We start from the raw sequence: 14,961 nt of genomic DNA on the forward strand, positions 1-14,961 counted from the left end.
TCAGAGAGCAGTTATCAATGGTTCGCTGCCAAACTAGAAAGGCGTCTCTAGTGGCTTCCCATGACGGTTACTCCTGGTCTGGTACGAGACGATATTTTCATTAATGACTTAGACAACAGAGTGGAGAACATGCTTACAAAATTTCTGGGTGACACCAAGCTGGGAGGGATTGGAAGCACTTTGGTGGACAGGATTAGAATTCAAAACGACTGATCAATTGGAGAATTTGTCTGAAATCAGCAAGATGAAATTCAGTAAAGACAAGGGGCAAAGTATTACACTTGGGAAGGAACAATCAGTTGCACACATACAAAATGGGAACTGACTGCCTAGGACGGAGCGCGGCGGAAAAATACCAGGGGGTTAGAGGGGATCACAAATTAAATACGAGTCAACAATGTGATGCAACTGAGAAAAAAGACTAATCTCATTCTAGGGTGTATTAACAGGAGGGTCTTAGGTCAGACACAGGTGGTAACTGTCCTGCTGTGCTCGGCACTGGTGAGATCTCAGCTGTACTGTGTCCTGCTCTGGGCACCACACTCTAAGAAAGATGTGGACAAGCTAGAGAGAGTCCAGAGGAGAGCAACAAAAATGATTTAAGGTTTAGAAAACCAGATCCACAAGGAAAGGTTAAACCTGGGGATGTTTAGCTCTGAGAAAAGACGACTGAGGGGAAGTCTACATGACAGCGCTGCAGTGTGTCTGGGGAAGACGCACTATGCTGACAGGAGAGCGCTCTCCCATTGGCAAGATCACTCCACTTCATCGAGAAGCGTAAGCTATGTTGGTGGACAGCGCGAAACTTGCGTCACTCCGGGGGGTGGGGGCTTTTTCATGCCCCGGCGTGATGCAAGTTAGATCCTTTGAGAGAACCTGTTAACAGTCTACAAATACGCTGAGGACTGTTATAACGAGGACGGTGATTGATTGTTCTCATGTCCACTGGCGGGAGGACAAGAAGCAATGGGCTTCATCTGCAGCCAGGGAGATCTAGGTTAGAGTGACGTTAGGAAAAAGGGGAGTTCAGCTCTGGAACAGGCTTCCAGGGGAGATGGTGAAATCCGCATCACTGGGGTGGTTTTGAGCACAGGTGGCACAAACAGTGGTCAGGGCAGGTCTAGATTTACTTGGTGCTGCCTCAGCGCAGGGGGCTGGACTTTATGACCTCTCGAGGTCCCTTCCAGCCCAACATTTCTATGACTCTATGATTCTATAGCTCAGACTTTTGCCACAGTTTCCTCTTTTATAAGGCCCAGGTACTCCTGTAGGCCCTCCTGAGGAGCAGGGAATTGGTCACAGGACCCTGCTCCTGCTTGACGGGCCCGTCACCCTGCAACATCCCTTTTCATGACCTCAAAAGGAGCCATGTTAAGTCACCCCGAGCCAAGCAGGCTGTCTGTTGTGGGTCAGGCAGGGGCAGGCCTGGGCTCTGAAGGGCTGACTCTGCAGAAAAGAACCCTGCAATGTGGTGCCCGATCCACCGACCAACCCAGCAGAGGTGCCTTTCCACTCCCACCTGCAGCATGGAGCGGCGTCCACTTCTTCTTCTTCTCCTTCACGAGGGCGGAAGCGCCGTGGCTGGTGAGCACCTCCACGCACTCCGTGGAGCCCCTCTCCGTGGCAAGGTACAGCGCCGTCCGCCCTTTGTGGTCCCGCACGTCAAGGTTCACGAGGGTTTCGGCTAGTGTCTTCAGGGCTTCACAGTGACCGTTATAGGCCTGCAGGTAACACAGAGCACGTCCCCTTAGAAAGGAGCCGGACACACGCTGTCCAGGAGGAAGGGGCAGTCAAAATTCTCTACCACCGTTATAATGAAGGCTCTCTCGATACCACGCTCCCCCTTCCGCCCCCCTGGCCGGTGCCTGCAGAACTGCCAAGGTGCACGCTCTGGAAGGGACAGTGGGAAATACCCCATTTTCCTCCCGCTGCTGTCCAGATTGCTTATACCTCCCCCCCTCGCCCCAGCGACTGGCACAGCAGCGTACGACTGCCCGGCTGACGCGTGCCCTTGTTTCCCTCGCGTGTAGCTTGTCCGCTGCTGCTGTGTAAATGCCACAAGTTACTAATTCGAAACAGGCTATTCTCGTTTGAAAACGATCAAAACAAATTCATCCTGACAGCATGAATTATTGGGCTCAATACAGGGGTAACGGGGTTAATTTCTCCGGCCCGTGGGGGGCCAGACTACATGATCTAATGGTCTCTTCTGGCCTGAAGCCCTGAATCTTTACGAAGAAACCTTGAAAAATTAGCCAAGCTTAAAAAAATTGAGACATTGCCCAGCTGCCCACAAGACAATGGAGAAGGGGATACAACCCGCTGACGTCGGTCTAGACTGCAAACTCCCCTCGTCCGTGTCTCGGAAAGCACAGAGCACAGTATCTGTGCTTAACCACGGGACAGCAGCCACTGTTTTGGAGCCTGACACCCCATGATCAGGCAGCAAGCCCTTTCCATGGGGTTAGCCCTATTACGCACGTGGCATCACTGGGAGCAAAGCCAACCTTGTTTCTTCACCAGCGATGTCAGGACAGTGTAGCCGGCAGCTGAACTCTGTCTAAGACACAGCGAGTGTATTTCCCTGATCACCTGAGCTCAGGTCATGGGTCAAAGGTCAACAACAGACAAACTTACAGCTAAGTGCAAAGGGCTGACTGGGATGGTGCTTTCCACGTCCTCCAGGCAGTTAAAAGACATTTCCAGGAGCTGCAACAAAACACGCCACGGTAAACTCTTTGGGTTGTACTGCTCCTCTGTTCCGGCCACCACGGGCAACGCCAGCAGCTTGCTGTGTGGAGCACCTGGGATGTTGGAAGCCAGCCCCCAACAGCACCAAAGCCACATGCTTGGAACCCGGAATGGAGAAATTCCTTTAATGGGGTAGATCTCCCCACTGCTTTCACTAACGAGATCAGGATCAAGCGCACAAGACATGTGAGTCCGAGTCCTTGTAGCAGGGCGTTTGCCCTGCGCATCTCACACGTTGGTGCACCTCAAATGGATTCCGTCATCATGGGTGTTTAAAAATGGCCTCACTGCTCTTCACCACAGGACGATGGCTTCCACGTCCCCTGGAGTGGAGCCGTCTTCCAGGAGAGCATCTCCATGTGTTTCTGAGACGCCCAGCACCCCAGTGCCCATCGCTCACTGGCCTGCAGCTTCTCAGCTGAGGTTACCATCCTGTCTTTGGGAGCTGGCCTGAGATCCGGGCACGTCTGTGTGCACCAGTCACCAAGTCTCCTCTCTGCTCCCATCTCATCTTTTTGGGGGAACTGGCAAGCACAGGCTTCCCCTCCTCAGCCAGATCCGAGGGAGGGGGATTAGGAGCCCAAAGGGTTTTAAAACCTACATTATAACCCCAGTTCCTTCGTTCCTCGTCACACAGCTCTGCCCCCCACACCTTCGGCCGCAGCACTCGGCCCTGGCCACTCCCCAGAAGACTTCTGCCATACTCCCAGATTCAGCTGAGGAGGCTGAGCAGAAACTCCCCCCCTACCTCTCCCTGAGAGCACTCCTCACTCGAGTCGCCTGTAAACCAAAGGGCACCAGGCAGCTTCGACTGCCCCCCACCCCGGCCTGCTTACCAGCTCGAGGTTCTGTCTGTTGCCATAGGCAGCTGCATAGTGGACAGCGGTGTATCCCTGCTTGTCCCGGAGCGACGCGTCCGCACCGTTATCCAGTAAGAACTCTAAACAACTGCAACAAGCACAGGGAGAGGCGGTGGTCAGACACGCGTTCCCCGGACGCGCCTGCTGGGCCAGCTGTAAGCAGCCAGCACAGATTCCGTGCAAACGCCAGATCCGCGCTGCCCAGCACACGGGGGGCGAAAAGGACTCAGTGTCCCCCCCTGAAATTCCTGCTAAAGGCAATGAGAACGCCGTGCCCATGATGGATCTGCCTCAAGGCACTTTTGATCCAAGGGCAGATCCTTATTAAAAGTCAGTCACTCCAATGCCTGCTGGAGATGCCCCCAGCGCGCCGGCTTGGAGGGTGCCTCTCAGCTGAGAGCAGGTGGGGGAAGGGGTAAATGGCGGGGTTCCACCAGTGCCATGGGAGACGGGACGGACGACAAATGTTAGCCCTGAGCAGGGGGTTGAGATCGGCCACTCACAAGAATGCCTCCTTCACTCTGGACTCCTTCAGTGGCTCCTCGTCAGTGTCATGGCTGTTTCCTGAATGAGTCTCCGCTCTGAAAGATCGCAAGCCCATGAGACAAAGCAAGCGAGGGGGACGGGGAAGCTGGAGAGACCCCAGCCAGCTTGCAAACGCCCAGACGCTTTCCGCTCTTGGAAAGCCAGGTCCAGACCCACTCCCTGCAGCAGCAGCTGCACAGCCCTGGAAGAGCCTCTGTTCCGCCCCCGCCGCGCTAGGCTGAACGTCGGTTCTTTTGGACCAGTTTCCTGCTGCCTTCGTAGCAGAAGAGCATTCTGGAACACGCGGGCCCGGCAGCATAAGCAGGGGGCTTTGTTCTTCATCAGTGATTTGTTTCTACCATCTTAGGATCAAGAGCTGAGAAAACCCTAAATAAGCCTCCTCCTCAGCGGCAGGTCAGCATTATCCTTATTTCACACACCTAGAGGGGAGGTGACTTGTCATCACCCAGCAGAGCTGGGAGTAAACCCCAGGAGTCCAGAGACAGGCACTGGCCTATCCTTCCTTTCCCTTACAATGCTCCTCCTCTTTAGAAGCCACCAGGCACCACCTCCCCCCAGCTGGCGGGCACCAGGGAACTGCCGGGTACCCGCTCCAATCAGGAAGTACCACGGACCGCTCTGCCCTGTGGTATCCAGCAGCAGCTGCTATGGGAGGCAGGTCCCTCAGGGCTGTCCTACCTCCTGTACGTGTCCGAAGCAGCAGCATAGTGTAAGGGAGTGCAGCCTTTACAGTCCGTCTCGTTAATACTGGCTCCGGCAGTGACCAGTGTCACCGTACACTGATAGCTGCCATTGGCAGCTGCGTAGTGCAGTGGAGTCCTGGGGAGGAGAGCAGAAAACGGGGTGAGGAACACCCGCCGCTGTGCAGAACGGCTGCAAACCCAAGGAAATGCAGGACTCTGCAGAGACGGCTGCAGCCAGGCCAAAGTGACACACACGCATGGCACAGCAATATCCAACCCCCCAGGCTACACGGCTCCCCCTTGGGGCAGCAGCAACTCTCCAAGAAGTGGAGCTGGGCTCCCACGGGGGGGGGGAGGAGGAGGGGACACGGATATGGGTGACTTCTCCTCTGCGAGCACCTTCAGCGCAGGACGAGCCCCTGCTGCCCCCCTGCGCCCGCAGATCTTCCCAGCCACAGGGGTTCGCGCCTAACGTGCAGCTCTCTGTCCCGCAGCCCCGAGGGTGCGATTGTTCACAAAAGGCTTCTCTCTGCCCCTTCACACGGGCGTGCCGCCATCAGTACTTACCTTCCAAATTTATCTCTCCTCCTCAAGTCAGCACCGCTGCTCAACAGCAAATTAAGACATTCAACGTTCCTGCAGAGGGAACAGAGGGGAAACCCGCTGAGAGGGGCTGGGGTGGAACCTGAACGCCATCCCTCTTACGGTCAGCGCTGGCTCTCTGGGGCTGCTCTGCCTAACACGTGACCTGCGCCTGCCTGCAGCCCGTTTTCCCATTTGTAAGACAAGAGCATACGATCGAGCGCCCTGCCCGTCCCCACTGGCATGGTGCCTAGATGACCCACTGCACTGGGGCTGCCCGTATCACTAGCAACTCTCCAGCTCTCCGGGAACACGCTTGTGGCTCTATTTCTCTCTTCCTGCTGCTCTTCAGCGACTGGGAATCGTATCTAGGTATTCCAGCCAGGCTGCGATGGGTAATAAAACTCGACCCCTGCCGCTAGCATGATCTGGGCATTGGATTTCATGCTACAAATAGGATCTCTGACTCCTGGGTGCTGTTCCCTGCTGGGCCCTTGACTTGCTGATTGGGTGGAGGAAAAGCACCGCTCCCGTGAGCCCCTCTTTCCCCACTGAGATGAGAGCTGTGCAACCCGCCCTCCTTCAGCGCCGTGATCTCACTCTGCAACGGCATGAAATCGAACTGTAGTGGGCCCCGAGGAAATACAATTCATTAGTTACCAATACTTCGCGTTCACTCTTCAGAGTGCTTTACCAGCATGGCCCGATCCCCCCTTACCATACCCCCCGGGAGGCAGGGAAGCATTTTAAACATGGGGAAACTGAGGAACAAAGGTCAGTGACTTGCCCAGAGGCCCGGCGCGTTCACAGCGGAAGCAGGAATCAAAAGGGTCAGCTCTCCCAGGCCCTGCTTTAGACGCTGGCCCCCATTTCCCTCCCAGAGCTGGGAACAGAACCCAGATGAGCTGACCCCCCATCGTGTCCTGACCACTAGACCACACTGCCTGCGTTATACACTGCGGTACGCAGAGGGGAGGCAGGCTGCGTTTGGGGCTAAAGAACCTGACGTCCCCGCGACAGGGCGAAAGCAGCTGCAGTTGCCTCTCCCTAGAGGGCTGCCGGTGAGCCTGGCGCGATGCCCGGCCATGCCCGGGGCAGGGACGCACCCTCCAGAAGCAGCAGCATGGAGGCACGTCCTCCCAAGGTTGTCAGGCGTGTTGATATCGAAACCCGCGGACAGCACGTGCTCGTTGCTCAGCGAGGAGACGATGCTGTACAGCTGACCTGCAGGGCAGCGGGGAGACGGGTCAGGCAAGGACTCGCCAGGCCCCTCCCAGCCCAGGCTACCCCCCCTTCCCCACCCCCCAAGCCACCCCAGGCTTTGCTCACCTGAGGAAAGTAGCTTACGACAACAGTCTGAAAATCCAAAGAGAACAGCTAAGTGCAGAGGGAACATGTCATGGATTCCACGCCTGCCAACGGGGAGAGAGGCCAGATAGGAACGGAAGTCACAGTCGCTGCCCTCTGAAGCCCTAGCCCCAGCTAGCAGACAGTCCTTCCTCCTGTCCCCCTGACGTGGGGGTCTCCTGATGGTGGAGAAGGAATCCTACCCCATGGCAGCCTGCAGGCTCTCCCGGTCAGCCCTCCCTATCCTCAGCAAACTTCCTTCCGCACAGCAGCAGAGCCTGAAGCTAGCCAGGCCCATGGGATGACCTAGTCTAACGCAGGCCGTTCAGGTGCACCCACAGAGCCCTCTATCACGCCCAACGACTATAGTTAGGTCAAACATTTCAGTCCTCTGGAAAATCAACCAGCGTCTCCAGGTCTCTGTGTGTAGCACGAAGGACCCCCCCGCCCAAGGTCCGTAGGGGAGACATGAGCGATGATGCAGCAAGCGAGCCGGGCGCCATGCTGCAGAGGAAGGCAAAAACGCCCCAAAGTCCCCGTCAATCTGACCTAGGGGGGAACTGCTCCCCTGCCCCAAATCTGGCGATCGGTTTGACCCAGGCACATGAGCAAGAGCCACCAGCCAGCAGCTAAGAAGGCTTCTCCGCTCTGCCTCTGAGCACGGGTCTAACTGGTCCCGTCTCCGGGCCGTGGAGAATCGCTGAAGGCAAAAAACCCAGAATCCCTCACGTCAATTGCACATCAGGGGGAAAACTGCCTCCCACCGGCTGAGCCCGCCCCCCGCCCCGCTCTCCGCACCTCCCACATCGCCACGCCCCCCTGGAGGCCTCCTCACCTTGCAGTGTCAGCACCATTCGTCATCAAAGTACTAATTAGCAGCTCGTGGCCATATCTAGCAGCAACATGGAGGGGGGTATTGCCATATTTGTCAGCACAGTCTATCTCGCTGCCTAGAAAAGAAAGCAAGAGGCAGCCGGCTTGGTGGGGAGTTTCTGGCTCAGGCAGCCCAAGACTTGCCCCCCCGGAGGGCTGCGGTGCATTGCACTGAGACAGCGTCACGCCGCTGGTCTCCAGGGAGAAGGCCCAACCTCACTGCTACTGTAACCCACGGATGACTGAGTGTTACAGCCCTCATCCCTGCTCCCCACATGCGCACACACTTCCCAGGCCTGATCTGCAAAGCGTCTGAGTCCGTCGCAGCCCCAGCTGTGGAGCCCGGGCTCTTTAGCTCAAGCTGTAGCAGCTCTTGCGTTTGGTCCCCGGTTCAGCCCTGGCCGCAGCAGCCAAGACAGCGGCTGGCACTGGACTCCGAGGAAGATGGTCTGGTGGCAGGATCTAGCAGCTCTGGGCTTCCATGCGCTGGAATTTCAGCTTGGTGCCCCACGAGATCTAAACCTAACCTGTGTCTCCCTGTGAGGGGCGGCCTAGATTTTGGGGGTGGGGCAGGAGGCAGGGCACTTCATTCCCCTGGCAGACGCCATTAACACTGAAACAAGGAGAGAAGGACGGGATGCCCGGAGGCACCGGTTGGTGAGCGAGCTGGAGTGAACTGCCCGGGAGGAGAAGAACATTAGCTCAGCGTCCAGAGAGCCACTTACCGTTCTGTATGAGGATCTGAGAACGCGTAAACCGTCCGTGAATGGCAGCCATATGCAAAGGGCTCTTCCCTTCCTTACTCTGCAGGGAGAGAGGGGGAAACAAGCCAGCTGGTGACACGGTCCCCGAGCTCGGCAATCGAGGGGTGAAAGTTCCGTCCGTGCCTGGAAGATCCCGCGTCTGGGTTCCGAACTCCGTCCTCCCGCCCACGCCCCACTGAGTTCATGCCACCTGCTGCCCCTGCACGTCTCATGCGCGTGGTCCAGCCCTGGCCGGCCTACCTGAAAGTTCACGTCAGCGCCATTGTTCACGAGGAGCTCCAGGCAAAGGGCCCCATTGGTGGAGACGGCAGCAAAGTGCAGAGGGGTGAAGCCCTTCTCGTTGGGCTGATTGACGTTGGCGCCGTAGTTGACGAGTTCATTGGCCACGGCGTCCTGGCCCATGTAACAGGCGATGTGAAGTGCAGTGTTCCCAAGGCAATTGGGTTCATCGATCTGCGGGAACGAACAGAGCCGAGACGTCAGGGGATCTCAGGCAAGGATGGGCTGGGACTGGCCAAGAAAAGGGGGGGCGGGGGGAGCCCACTCTACCGAGAACCAGACGCCATCAATCCCTGATCTCCTCCTCCACACATTCCCCATCCATGCCAATAAGTCACCCACCCCCCATTCCCCTCAGTGCCTGGGGACCCCCTCAAGTCATCACAGGAAACAGGAGCAAACGCCGACTGCTCAGCACAGGAGGTGAAGAAAAGTCCCAAATCCAACAGAAACAAGGGCCAAACACTTAACTCCAGGGGGAATCTGGGTAGGACAATGGCATTAACTCCCCTAACTCCTGGGGAAAGCACTGGTGGATCTTTAAAAAGCACAAGTGACCAGGGCCTCAGCTTTCCCTCTCTAGCTTCAAGTCCAGCAGCATCCCGCGTGGATCCGTGCAGCCTCAACGGGTGAGAATGCCCCCTCACTACCCCCACGACAGCCAGGGGGTTTCCAGCACCCCCACGGATTTCCTTGGCGGCTACCTATCCAAGGACTAACACCGCACGCTCTCCCAGGACATCTCCCAGCCTCTGCCTACACCCAGTGCCTTCCTTCGAGTCTGCATTGCCAGCGGAGCCAGGGTCCCGCACTGGCGCTGGACTGGAGTTGGCCAAGCCGCCGCTGGCCTCACCTCAACTCCCAGCCTCAGCAGATGTTTCACGACCTCGACCTGGCCGCTGGCTGCTGCGGTGTGGAGCAAGGTGTAACCCTTCTTATCCTTACACATGACGTCAGCGCCCCGGGCCACCAGCAGCTTCAGAACTTCCAAATGCCCTGTGCAAAGGAAACAGGAGCTCAGGGCTGCAGCACCTCAGCGGCTGGCGAGTCCCGAGCACGGCGACCGAGTCGGCGGCGATGGGGGCGTCAGGGTCGATACGCAGCCACCAGACACTGGACTGGGACCCGCCATCGCGTTCCACGGACCAGCCAGCTGGGCGGCCCAGAGGGGGAAAGATTCCCTGCGCCCCAGCCATGCCCTGAAGCTTGCTAATAAGGCGATTCAGATAGAAATGTCTTTGTTTGGCTTCACTTGCTCCACATGGGATGGGCAGGGGCTTGGATACGTGGATCAAGCCTCCGTATCCTCCTACCTCCCCGCAGTTCAATCCTCCCGCCAGGGAATCCCACGGGCTGTCCCTTTGACACCAACACCAGCAGTGGGAGGGGACCTGCTTTTCCCCGCCTGCGCAGCAGTGGCATAATATTAGCGCCGTCCCCCGGTGCAGCGCCCTGTCACTGGCCATGGCCTGCTAATGACAGCAGGACTTGGGCCTGACGGCAGCGTAAGAAGTGGCACAAGGCTGCCCCCGGCTGTCACTGCCCAGACTTTGCTCCCCCATAAGTTAGGAGGGAGAGAAGAGGCTGTATGTGCCCTGTACACCCCCTGCCTCAGTTTCCCATCACCCCCTCTGGGCTGCCTTTCATGGGGAGAGCCTTGATGCCCAGGCTGCTTCCCTGGGGTCCTCCCAGCCCCTAATAAGGGCCTTCCCCAGAAGCCCAGCTTGGTCCCGGTGGTCTCCCCCACCAACCTGAGTTCTCTGCCATCACCTGAACCCAGGGAGTCCTGCTCCTGAAGCCGGGAAGTAGCTACCTGTGGCACAGGCAGGCTGAGCAATCCGGGCTGGCTGGCCCCCGGCCTCCTGGCCTTTGCGGGACAGGCCACCCCGTTACACCTTCATAACATTCTTTTGTATACGAAAGGTGCCACGCGCCCCTCCAAAGTCCTACGTCTCCCCCGCCCCCCTGCAGCCACACGCTGATGGGAGAATCCGGAAAAGGGTTCTCCTCCCACCCTGCCCACCAGATCTCGGCGGCTCTGTCCCTTCTCCTCCAACACGGCAAGCCACGTGATGCCGAACGCACCCAGGCCCGGGACGAGAGAGATCTGGAGCCCTGGCTGCCGAACAAAGAGTCACACCCAGGTGCTGAATGACACCCAAAGAGCTCACAGCTGCAGAGGGAGGGGACAGTTTTGGGGTTCTATGTGCAGGACTGGGGAGACTGGGGGGGAAGGGGAGAACACCCAGTGGTGAGCCCGCCCAGACTCACTGCCTGTGCCACTGGCTGTACCTGCAGGGGAGTCCCAAAAGGGGACGCTGGGGAACTAGGGAGTACCTGTATCAGAACAGGGCCAGCTAACAAAGGGAGACGTACCTAGGAAGGCTGCCCAGTGGATGGGCTGACGCTCCTTCTTGTCACACGTGCTCAGGCTGGCTCCCTTGTTTAAGAGCAAGTTCACCATCTGGAGGAGAGAGGCAGCAGTCAGAGGAACGGCTCCCACCAAATTCCGCCAACCCCGCCCCGGCACACACGAGAGCCTCACGCTTTCTGCGGCCCCTGGAGCGATGGGGCCCGGCTGGCCTCCAGGCACTGCCACAATTTAAACGTAACGGCAGCCCCAGCCTGGCTGGCTGAACCTGGCCAGCCGGGGATGTGTCCGGAGGAGGTCATGGCATGACAGAGGGGTTCAGAGGGCAGGAAACAGACGCTGCATGTTGGGTGTCCATTCCCACCCCCAGCTCCTCACTGCCCTGGCTGAGGATCCTGCACATGGAGCGCATGTATCTAAGGGCGAAGCACTTTCCCCACCTCTAGCCAGCAGCTTAGCAATGCTTTATGGCTCCCCCATATTTGTATTCTGGGAACGCCTCCAGGCTCTGATCAGCTGCAGGGCCCCAGTGTGTCAGGCGCTGCGCACACAGCATGGAATACAGCCCCTGATCCAAAGAGCTCCCAAGCCAAAAGGCGGACAGACTGCTGCAAACAACAAACAAAGCAACCTGGCCAGAATCCCGAGCCTGTCGGTCACTGCGTCATTTCCACGTAGTCCCTTCCCTCAAGAGATCACCCTCGCTTCACAGACGGGGAAGCCGACATGCCAAGGTCACAGTACCAGACTGAGAACCCCTAAGTCCCGAGCGCCTCCTCCCCCCGGACCACCCGCCCGCACTCCCTCGGGGAGGAACACGCAGGGGCAGGCCGCTCACCTCGATGTGGCCGCTGTGCACGGCGTGGTGCAGCGCTGTGCGGCCCGTGCGATCCGCCACGTTGACACTGCTCAGCAGGGGGATGATGGCCTCCGCGCACTTGGTGGCTCTGTTGGCAGCAGCGACGTGGAGCGGCGTTTGCCAGAACTTATCGCGGGCGTTGACGTCCGCTGAGTGCTTCAGGAGGAGGTTAAGTGCCTTCTGCCAGGACAGAGAAAGGGTGGCTGTACCCGACGCCGGTGGGGGCAGACAAAGCCTTGGGAGCTAAGCAGCACCATTCGGTCTTGAAATTAAACCAAGCAGCCAGGGGTGAAGGAGCAGGTTCATCACTAGCAACGAGTCTGGTTACCCTACCCGCCTCTTAGATCGGTAACAGCAGCCCACAGCTCGCCCAGGGACTACAACTCCCAGCATGCAATGCTTCATCTTGAGCACAGCTGCTGGGTATCAGAGTGGGCCAGGCTGGTGTGGGAAGGCTGCGATTTGGTTGGGTTTGCACACCGCACTCATCACCACGCCTGCCAGCTTGGGCAGCTCCCCTTTCAATGGCACCCTGCTGCAGAAGGGTGGCTCTGCCGGGGAGCGAGACTGGCCCTCAGGCCCTGTCTCCACTAGGACCAAAAGGCCTGGCGGCGTTTTAAACTGGTGTAACAATCACACGTTAGCTAGGATGGTACAAAACCCTAGTGCAGACAGGGCACGTTGTAGCTTAACACGCGTTACCCGGCTGACGCCCAGTAAGCTACAACGCGCCCTGTCTCCACAACGATGTTAAGTGTGCTGGCTGTCACGTGTGAAACACCCGTTTTCCTGGGGCCGAAGCAGCTGAGCAGCCTACGATGGGCTCATCTCTGGGGCGAATTCTATCTGCACCTTCAAAAACACTGCCCTGACAATTCAGCCCAATCGCCCCTGCCTAGATGCAGCCTGGGACCGGAAGGGCTGGGAGACAAGGTTTGCCCTTCAGGACTTGGGTGCTAGCTGGCAGAGTTGGCTGGGGCAGCGGGCACCATACCAGGCACCAGCTAGCCATACTTGTATCAGTCCTTCATTTCATTGCGTGAGTTTTCTTTTTTAAAACCACTGAAATCTAGACAAAGCCACGGGCAGTTGCCGATGATAGCCAAGAGGGGCCCCAGGCTGGGGTCGTCACAGGCCCCTGCCCGCCCCCCACAGATGGAATTTCAATGGGTGCTGGGCGCCTAAGTCCCTTTGGCTTACCAGGGCATCTGAGCCTTACCCTGTGGGCATCTGGGCCCTCACAAGACTGCGCCTATCTCACCCTAGAGTGACTCCTACTGGTCAGTGACAAGCCTCAAAGGGAGGTTACCTTATCATCACTAAGCCATTCCAGTAAGAGGAAAGGATGCTGCCCCTGACCCAAAGCCCCTGCTGAGAAAGGAAGAGGCATGGCCTTGAAAAAACAACTCAGACAGCTGGTTAAACCACTGAACCGGCCTACTGGAGCGGGGCAACGTGTGACCGACCGAGGCCCTGAAATCAGGCGGGGAAGCTACAAAATGAGATGCTTTTTAAAGCTCCATTCTCCAGCCAAGCCCCTCGGGGATCTGAAGCGAGCTACATCCGCCTTCGTGCAGGGAGCAGCTGGCACTGTTCCTCTAGAGACCCCCTCTGCCCACCACAAGCGGTTCCACTTCAGCTTTGCTTCTCCAAACCGTCAGCATACAAGAGTGATGCCTCTAGAACAGAGAGCATGTTCCTCCTCAGCAGGGAACAGCACAGACCTCCCCATGCCTCCGACTCCAACCCGAGTCCCTGGCCCTGACAAGATCCCCTCGTTCTTCCTCACCCGGGGGGCTGGCGGCTCGCAGGATCCTTGGGAGCATGCAGACGGAGCACGCGTCCCAGAATGCTGCTCTGTGCCCTCACGTGGGCACTGGCCAGGAAAGAACTCTCCTTTGCCCTGGGCCTTTCATGGGGGAATCGTGCTGGGGGGCTCAGGGGTGGGCCATGGACTGTCTAGGTGGCAGGTTCGAATCCAGCCCAGCTCAGGAGCAACCAAAAGGCTCGTGAACTGTTTGGTGGCCCTTGCGTGACGTTTCTCGGTGTAGTTCCCAGAGGGCCACCAGCCACCTTCCAAATCACAGCAGCAGCTGCCCTCCGCCAGGCTCCTGCTGGCAGCCTCAGCCAAGGACTGACTGAGCCCTGGAGCCCGAACGCTCCTCTCACCCCTTAAGAAGGCCCCTCCAAAAAGTCACACGGGGGAGTACGTGGCGCATGGGGGAAACCTGCCTTCTGTTGCCTGTATGGCCCGTTCTAAGGCTAAAGAGAGGCCTCCGGCATGATCTGACCCCTTTCCCCAGCGCAAAATCCCCGGCACTGAGTCCTGTGATCTTGCAGTTAATGAGCGTTCTCGAGTGACTCGGGAGGTGTGAGGATCGCAGACGCAGACCCATGTGACCCACTGACCTATATTTTATCATCATTCCCCCCCCCTTTCCAAGGACAAGGCACCACAACCCCCTTTCCCAGGGGCTGGCTGATCCTGAGCAGGAATGCAACACTTCCTACGTGTGCGGGGATTAGGTTAGGCTGCTCAGCGGCTGGACATGGCCTGAAGCCATGGGGGCAGCAGAGAGAAGCCATTACACAAGTTAACTGGCTGTAGGGGAGAACGAAGAAGTTCAGCACTTTTCCCTCCAGGGAGCACTGGTGAGCAGAGCAGAAAGGCCCCTTCCAAGGGGCCTGATTGAGAGCAGAGCGCGAGGCACTCCAACCGCACAATGGTGGGGACAAGAGAGACCCCAGCACACCCTCGTCATGCACCGCAGCCCTCAAATCCAAAGCCAGGACCCTGCCTGGAAACGTCCTCAGCGCTGGGATAGATTCCATGGGGGAGACCTTCAAAAGCACCTAAGAGATTTAGATGCTCAGGTTCCATTGAGGGCCAGTGGGATTTGTGCTCTTAAATGCCTTCGGTGCCTTTGAGACGCTCCCCACTCCTCCTCGGGTCTAATACGATTAGCAGGAATTCTCCCGCTGCCCAGGACTCGCGGGTTCTTCCTCTCTGCCGTGGAGTTCTGCCTCTCTAGCCCACCTCAAAGGG

The 14,961-nt window shown here is 57.9% G+C and overlaps 1 protein-coding gene across 1 annotated transcript in view; it reads right to left on the bottom strand.

The window, feature by feature from the left end:
* The window catches only part of ANKRD52 (ankyrin repeat domain 52), a 41,067-nt gene that overhangs the window by 13,475 nt on the left and 12,631 nt on the right, over positions 1 to 14,961 (bottom strand). Inside the window, exons 5-18 of the mRNA XM_044995451.1 lie at positions 11,895 to 12,095; positions 11,062 to 11,149; positions 9,539 to 9,681; positions 8,647 to 8,859; positions 8,368 to 8,446; positions 7,605 to 7,719; positions 6,752 to 6,834; positions 6,529 to 6,646; positions 5,408 to 5,476; positions 4,836 to 4,976; positions 4,115 to 4,192; positions 3,588 to 3,699; positions 2,638 to 2,709; positions 1,520 to 1,721 (exon numbers count right to left, since the gene is read on the bottom strand). Of these exons, the coding sequence (XP_044851386.1) occupies positions 1,520 to 1,721; positions 2,638 to 2,709; positions 3,588 to 3,699; positions 4,115 to 4,192; positions 4,836 to 4,976; positions 5,408 to 5,476; positions 6,529 to 6,646; positions 6,752 to 6,834; positions 7,605 to 7,719; positions 8,368 to 8,446; positions 8,647 to 8,859; positions 9,539 to 9,681; positions 11,062 to 11,149; positions 11,895 to 12,095 (1,714 nt within the window). The remainder of the gene's footprint in view (positions 1 to 1,519; positions 1,722 to 2,637; positions 2,710 to 3,587; positions 3,700 to 4,114; positions 4,193 to 4,835; positions 4,977 to 5,407; positions 5,477 to 6,528; positions 6,647 to 6,751; positions 6,835 to 7,604; positions 7,720 to 8,367; positions 8,447 to 8,646; positions 8,860 to 9,538; positions 9,682 to 11,061; positions 11,150 to 11,894; positions 12,096 to 14,961) is intronic.

The sequence above is a fragment of the Mauremys mutica genome, chromosome 20 (genome assembly GCF_020497125.1).
Source record: "Mauremys mutica isolate MM-2020 ecotype Southern chromosome 20, ASM2049712v1, whole genome shotgun sequence".
Classification (NCBI taxonomy): Eukaryota; Metazoa; Chordata; order Testudines; family Geoemydidae; genus Mauremys; species Mauremys mutica.